We start from the raw sequence: 7638 nt of genomic DNA on the forward strand, positions 1-7638 counted from the left end.
ACTCAAAAGCAAGCACCTTAAAATATACAATTTTATTGATGGAAGTCATTACATTTACCTGTTGGTAGAGAGATGTTACGAGCCACATTCACTGCTGTAGAAATAGACTCGGGTTTATTTGTAAGGAAGACTTAAGCGGACATTCATACATATATTTTACTTAATTTTCCTGCGATATTTAGTGATTTACATTTTTTTCTTGAGATCGCAAATATACTTCTCTTGTTGTCTTGGGACTATAATGCTGCTGAGTCATTTCTTGAGACTTTGACGAAACTGCTGAACTAGCTCGTTATCACATTTACACCAGCATTGTTATCCCGAGACGACAAGATTATTCAGTTGACACCTAAAGAAAACAAAATCTAATCGTTATCATGGAAAAATATATGGATCTATGTCCACTTACGGCTTCCATGTATTTGGGTGTTGAACTAATTTTTTTTATTTATTTTATGGGGAAAGTGCAAGAACTTGAATTCTAAAAAAATAAAAAACCATGATTTCAGTCTTGAGGACAGCATGTCAACGGTTTGAGGTGAGGTTTAATGATTTATCCAGAACTTTATTCATTTTATTATGTTGCTGTGTATAGTGTTGCGTTATACTGCCTGTGCATTGTACAGAGGAGTATCAGGACCAGGCATATTAAAACACTTAAAGGATTTCAATTTATTCTTAAAAAAAATGTAAATGTGGAGATTAGGTTGAAATATGAAGAATTAAGTCAAACTAAGCCTGCCAAGTTAAGGAAACATTTTTTTTACGTTAAGACCTTCCTCTCAAGATCATTTTCACCATGTAAACTGGATTCTCATTATTTCTTATGTGTGCATTTTAAACTACAATCTCAACTATAAGCTATACATTTGGATTTTTCTTCTCAAAATAAAAACATATAAGTCTCATCCACTCGTTGTTTCTTGGTACCTGGCCCTCACACTCTTCTGTAGAACTGAGCTAATTAAGCGCTTTTGAATAAATAGTTTTGAATCTTCTTTTGGTTCCATCCACGATGCAGGAACGAGCAGGCTGGAGGTGGCGATCTGTTAGAGCAGTGTAGACACAGCTGGGGATGTCAAACAAGCCCTTCTCTTGACTATATGTTGAGGATGATTCTACAATGAAATGCCATACAGTACATGATTACATTTTAACCAAACAGGTTGGGGAAGGTGGTATTAAAAGGGAAATAAACATTTTAATTTAGTTTCTGGGAGAATTGTCCATTTTACATCAAAAACTCCTGCAAACCACCTCAGTAAATAATGAAATATGGCTTCGTGCTCACTCACAATAAATACAGAACCTCTCACTGTATAAAGACTACGATACTGAAGAGTAAAATGTAGCTTGTCTTTAAAATCCCCACTGTGATCGGTGGAGAGCCCGGGTATTAGTCCCCTCCCAGAGAGAGCTATGTTGAGTTCTGTGTACGTTGGAGGGAACACTAGTATAATCTTTCAGTCCAGCTTATTTACACTGATGTTTGCTTGTGACGACCAGCTCTGTGGCCATGTGGATCTATCGGAAGAGGCGATAAACGCGGGGCAGACGTCCGTCCTTGCTGGACAGGGCGGCCTGGATGTGTTCATATGAGGGCAGCTCTGTCAGGTCTCCCAGAGCGGCTACTGCGGGCTTGCTGCGCAGCATCTTGGTGGTCACTCTCTTAATGTCACTGGCTGACACGTTGCCTTGAAAATAATTGTGAAAAATCAGAAAAGAATCAAGATGATCAGGTTGAACAGAGACCGTCCCACAGATAGCTCAAACAGGTAAGTATTGCTTACTTTTATCACCTAAGTTTGGATGTTTTGCTTTTTTTCTCTCAGTTTCTGAAGGACATTTTTAGGGGACATTCCCATGACTTACGATGAAATACTTAAAATACTATGCTTTTATTCAATACTCACTAATTAGATCACACAGTTCATGTGGCAGCTTTCTCTTTCCCGTGGAGAGAACCTGGCGACCCACATCTTCAAAAATGACCGGCCGTGACTCAAGGTTCATCATCAACATGGACTTAAGCTGAGTCTTCGCTCTCTCTAGCTCCATCTGGATACACAAAGATACGATTAACATGATGTTTGGTTCTTTACATCAATCTTGCTTAAGTAGTAGTCTACTGCCTACATTGCCTTACCTCTCCTGCATTGCCAGCCATCTGAATGAACTCTCTGGTTATTATTTCCACCATTTCTCGCACCTAGATATGAATTTAATAAACAACAACATTCACATAGATTAATGGATTACACGGTACAATTAGACATCTGATCTTTGCGGTTCTGAGCCTGTACCAACCTGTCTGGGGTCTGAACTGGCATGGATACACAGCAGACCACTGTCCTCATAGCTATGGTGGTACGAGGTGGCATTATACATCCAATGATGTCTTCAACAGACAAAGAAAGTGACAATTAATAAACTGATGTGATATACGGGGGACTTATGATCAGCTGAAACACTGCTGTAAGGAGACACTCACCTGTTGAGCACATTCAGATACAGACGGGTGAACATGCCTTTTCCAGGTCCGCCTGCAGAAAATGAGCCACCTCCACCCATCATCATGTTGAGAACTGCGAATGGGATAAAGTCGTCCTCCTGTGAAGAGACATCATATTTTTTTTATCATAATGCTGGTTGTTAACGTGGCTCCGGCTCCTGATTGAAGACTGATTGGAGATGGTCAGGCATGGTTAACACCTACCAGGAAGGAGCAGCTCTCCAGGCCGATCATGATGTGGGTGAGCTCTGGGATTGGGGTAGGGCCAAGGCTCACATCTGACATATCCTTCTCCATCTGACAGAGTTAGAGTAGACTTTATTATCATACCTTTGTAACTGATTTCTTTTGAGGAATTTCACAAATGAAAAATCTGCCAGATAAATTCTATTCGAAGAAGCTTCTAGGGCCTAAAAGGTGATTTGTAAATAATAAAACCCATAAAATCACCTTCACAATGCCACCAGTGTACTGTGCAACAGAGAGGTCCACATTTGCCACTGAGCTACGTCCCCACACTGGTGTCACATCCAGCAGGTATTTCCGGGCACATTCAACCAGCTGCTCGTGCTCGATGCCCACTCCAGCCAGCACCATCCGCTCAGGGCTGTAGTAGTTACGCAGGTAGCCGTGGAGCACGTTCTTGTCAACCTTATCCACATTATGGACGGGACAAAAACGAGGCAGTCCCACTGTGTTGTTCTGATATGCAGCCTGGAAACAAACACAATAATGTATAAAGCCAAGTATATATTCAGAATGTTTACCTTCATGAACAAAGTATAATAGCTCTAAGTCATTGTAGTCTCAACAAAAACATGGACGCAACTCGTACTTATTGTAGAGACCAGGGATGACATTGCTCCTACTTGTCCTGTCTCGAAAATTCCCCCCTTTGTAACTAATGCAATTCACACTACTACTACTAGCTAACAGGAGCAGGTTTAATATAGTTTTTTCTGCTTATTAATTACAGTCTTGCTGCTTTAAGGGTATGGAATAATGTATTAACATACACCTGGCTAGATTGCCATGGTAACATAATCTAAACTCATCCCCTGTTCAAAGTTATGACTTTAAATTAGCTGTAAAGTGCCATTAATTCAATCTCAAATCAGATCTTTAAATGTCAGCAGATCATCCCCATAGTTACTTAATGATGAGGCTACAGCATCTTTTTTTCCTATTATCCTGGAAATTCAGTTTGACTGCTGATTTGACATTGAAAACAAGTAATCAGTTATTTTTAAGGTATTTATCATATATTCAATCCAAGCAGTATATTATTTTGAATTCAATTTGGCGACACACCGGAGTTATTTTCACAAATTGTACATGAGGTGTAAGTATACGACCTTCATTCAGTTCCTGATGATACAGCTGAACTCAAGTGTATCGTTGTTAAAGTTGAAGAGATGTGTGTAAGTGTCATATTATAAATAAATGGGGACAATGACAGTTTATCACACTGCAATATAAACAAATCAACTAATAGTTAAAATAGTTAGAGTTAAAACACTCATTTCTTTACAGCATTCCTCTCCTACCGTAATACCCAATAACTTTGACTAAAACTTCAGACTTTGTTGAGCCAGCTTCCTCAAAGAAAGCCTGGGTGTGATGAATTTGAACATGTGGTATACCGCTCTGGTGTCTAAGGTTGTAAACAAATGACGTGACTCACAGCATGGATCATCTCAGTCAGTAAGGGTTCAGGATCTGGCCTCATGTTCAGATCTTCTAACTCGAAGCGCACCGCCATTCTGGTCATCTCGATCTCTTCATCTGCACAATAACATCAGAAGAAAAAGTTTGGACGGGCAGATTCAAGATTCAAAGTTTTTTACTTTTCACATGCTCACAAAGATGTGCAGTGAAATGTGGAACGCAAGGCCATGCAATAAACATGTAACAAACATGTATGTCATGTAACATACAACATACTCACCTAGCAGACGAGGCTGTAGAACAGCATCAGAGAGAAGACTGACCACCGTGTCCAGTCCCTTCACCTCAGCAGACACCGCATACATTGTAGTGTCTCTGCAAAGCATCATGGGAACATAAATAATCACAGTATAAAATATACTCTACAATAGAAAAGCCATGTCCACAGACTCATTACAGTTTATAACCCTGAGACATGCACTATGCTGACAGATGGCATACCTGGATGTTTGGCAGTCACATATCCCTCCATGTTTTTCCAACGTGAGGAGAATTTCATCTCTGCTCCCATACTGAGCTGTGGACTGAAGATGGGAAAAAAACACAAAAAAAACAAAACACTGTGGTCATTATAACATCACACACCACAACATTCTTTAACTTTCATTTTAAAGGTCTTACTTACAGAAAAGGCGAGTTTCTCTACAAAATGTGCTATTCCACTCGGGTACTTTGCTTCATGTCTGGATCCAGAGTTTACTAAGACTAAAAGTAAGAAAGAAAAACAAAAACATCTCATCCACTTCAGCGAGATACTGAAGACTAGTGGTTATTATAGTTTGCATATCAAAAGGCCACCACTTACTCCCAACTGTGCAGAATTGACCAAACTTGTTTTGAGACGCAACTTTGAGGCCATTTTCTAGTGTAGTGATCCTGGTCTCGTATTTTTCTTGACCATCCGCCGATGCAAACACCGGCTTGGGGATCCCAGGCAGCGGTGACGACAGTGAGATATTAGGGTATCCGCTGCCACTGCTGTACTTTCTGTAAGCTGCGATCCCAAATCTTAAAAGAACAAAAAAAGTTATGTGCAGTATGATGTTTGGAAAAACTTTTTTTGAATCCTAACTTTGAGCAAAGTAGCTGAACCGCAAAGTGTACGTAGTTCTACCAGGAACTTGTTTTTTGTTTCGTTGCCAAGCCACCATGAGCCTCTTACAACACTTCTAATGATTCATTCAGCTAGTAGGGTTCTTAATCACACGTTTTCTGATGATACAATATATATACAAAATGTTTGGATAACAATATTTATGTATTGATATGACACATCTGAAATTATAACATAATTATTAAATGATATTGAGATGTTACAACAATCTGATTAAGTACATGTTACATTTGTATCTACTTAAAAAAAACACCTAAAATATTATTTGAAGATGGTATTACTTGAGTCCTTTTCTAAATAGAAAAAGAATAAAACTTTAAGGCAACATTTCTCTTTTTCTTTCCTTCAGGCACTCTGCCAGGTTTATTGAGTTTCTGAGGACTTTATCTCTTAACAGCATTGTTTGCATTTAGTATCTAGCATGGGTCTGTCAACACTTTATTTCTCAGAAACCCAAAATATTTCCACACTGCTGTTTTATATTCGGGAGGGGAGAAAATGTGTTTATATGTTCTTCTTAGCAATGAGTAAGGTCTTTTTACCTGCTCTTTTGTAATGTTAACAGACAAAGAGTAAGGTATTTTACCTGCTTTTTGTAAAGTGTCTTGAGATAACACTTGTTATGAGTTGACGCTATACAAAATAAATTGAATTGAATTGAAAATTGAATTGAATTCTTGGCTGCTTGCCATTATGTGCCAGTGCATGTGTTACATCTGTGAAGCTTTACATTCCCACTGGTAGTACACAGTTTTATTTTCACTACGTCGTTGTTTAAGACGTTCTAATCTAACATATTAAAATAGCATTACGTTAAACAATGTAATAAATGCAATGAAAACATGCAGCGGATATACATAAGAGAAAATGTAAAAGCAGTTTTGCAGATCCTTTGGAGGGTTATTCAAGTTTGACAATTAGGGAAAATAGATTCATTCAACACACGCTTCAACGCTATTTAGTATCCCAGAGCTGATACTGAGAGATATGCCCTCAAAGTATGACTGAGTGTTTTGATATCGTAGAGATGAAACGTTATCGACTAAAGGCACAAAAAAAGTTTAATTAAGTAAATATCTACAAACCACTGAGCAGGCTAAAGTATACTATAGGACAGGGATGGGGCAACTTTGGTCACGGCAAAGGGCAACATTCAATTAATTCTCCCTGCCAAAGGGCCAAATTGTAGTGTACAAAAACGATCAATTATGAATCAATTATCAAAAAAAATCAATCATGTCTCAAATTTAACTCAACATATGCCAGTGATCAAATATTATTATGGACGTATTTCTGGTTGTCATGACTTTATGGCAGATTTTGTCACATTTTCTTCATGTTTCCAATTCATTGATATGTAAAAAAAAAAATTGACCTGAGGCCTTTTTTACGTGTCTCTATTTTTATTTTTTTTCTTCATTAGAGAGAATAGTGGATAGACCCAGAAGTCGGGGCAGCGAGATGGAGGAAATAATGAATTAGTGTACTTAATTATCATTTGTAATCATGCCTAACTTAGCTATAACTAACGCAGTCCTGCAACAAAACTTCATGAAGGATAAAAAGTTTTTCTTAGATGTAGCTGTTGTTTTTATAGCAATGCCAATAAAGATATTTTATATTCTATGTATTTAAGAAGTGTTGGTTCAACCTCAGTTTGCTTAGTTGTACTTTGGATAGTGAGGAGTGTATGCTAATTTTCAGTCTAAAGCCATTGATCTTACATGCACTTTAAATACCAAGCACACCTGTGGACTAGTGGAGCAACAATTCAAACATAATTACAGAGTTGTGCATGTTAATAGTTAAAGTGTTCAGAAGTATAAGAGCCCAAATAAATCATCAGCACAGCTCCATCATGTTCATACTGTCTGCATCTCCACAGAAGAACCTCAAAACGCTCTCATTATTATCAATACGTTTAGTTATCTTTAACTGTAACAACATGTATGTATGATGTCACATCAGCCAAGCTCTCCTGACTGCAGCACTACACCTTGTCTGACGGCTAACACTTAGCATCGTGCTAACTGAGTAAGCTAATCTTCAGAGATGAGGACGAAAAAGTGAAAAAGCTGCAGGTGACAAGCTGATGCATGACACGGAGATTGTTTAGGAGACTCTTTGCGATGTCTTAATGTCGTTAATGAGAGCCAAGCGGAGAGATAACGGCGTTAGTTGCAAAATTAGTTCTACCTTTGAACACGACTCCAGGTTCTGCACCTCGACATGTGAGTCGCCATCTTGGATCCTCTGTGACCAAAATTCAACCCGGAATATGATG

The 7638-nt window shown here is 38.5% G+C and overlaps 1 protein-coding gene across 1 annotated transcript; it reads right to left on the bottom strand.

The window, feature by feature from the left end:
- Window positions 1–13: 13 nt before the first annotated feature.
- On the bottom strand, window positions 14–7638 carry pmpca (peptidase, mitochondrial processing subunit alpha). Its single transcript, XM_065948351.1, has 13 exons — window positions 7551–7638; window positions 5046–5248; window positions 4866–4945; window positions 4682–4764; window positions 4461–4555; window positions 4197–4297; window positions 2963–3226; window positions 2717–2809; window positions 2492–2610; window positions 2308–2398; window positions 2147–2209; window positions 1914–2058; window positions 14–1694 (listed from the first exon to the last, which is right to left on the bottom strand). Exons 1-13 carry the CDS (start codon window positions 7595–7597, stop codon window positions 1525–1527), a joined length of 1554 nt encoding a protein of 517 aa, XP_065804423.1. The 5' UTR covers window positions 7598–7638; the 3' UTR covers window positions 14–1524.

Source organism: Labrus bergylta, chromosome 2 (assembly GCF_963930695.1).
Source record: "Labrus bergylta chromosome 2, fLabBer1.1, whole genome shotgun sequence".
Lineage (NCBI taxonomy): Eukaryota > Metazoa > Chordata > Actinopteri > Labriformes > Labridae > Labrus > Labrus bergylta.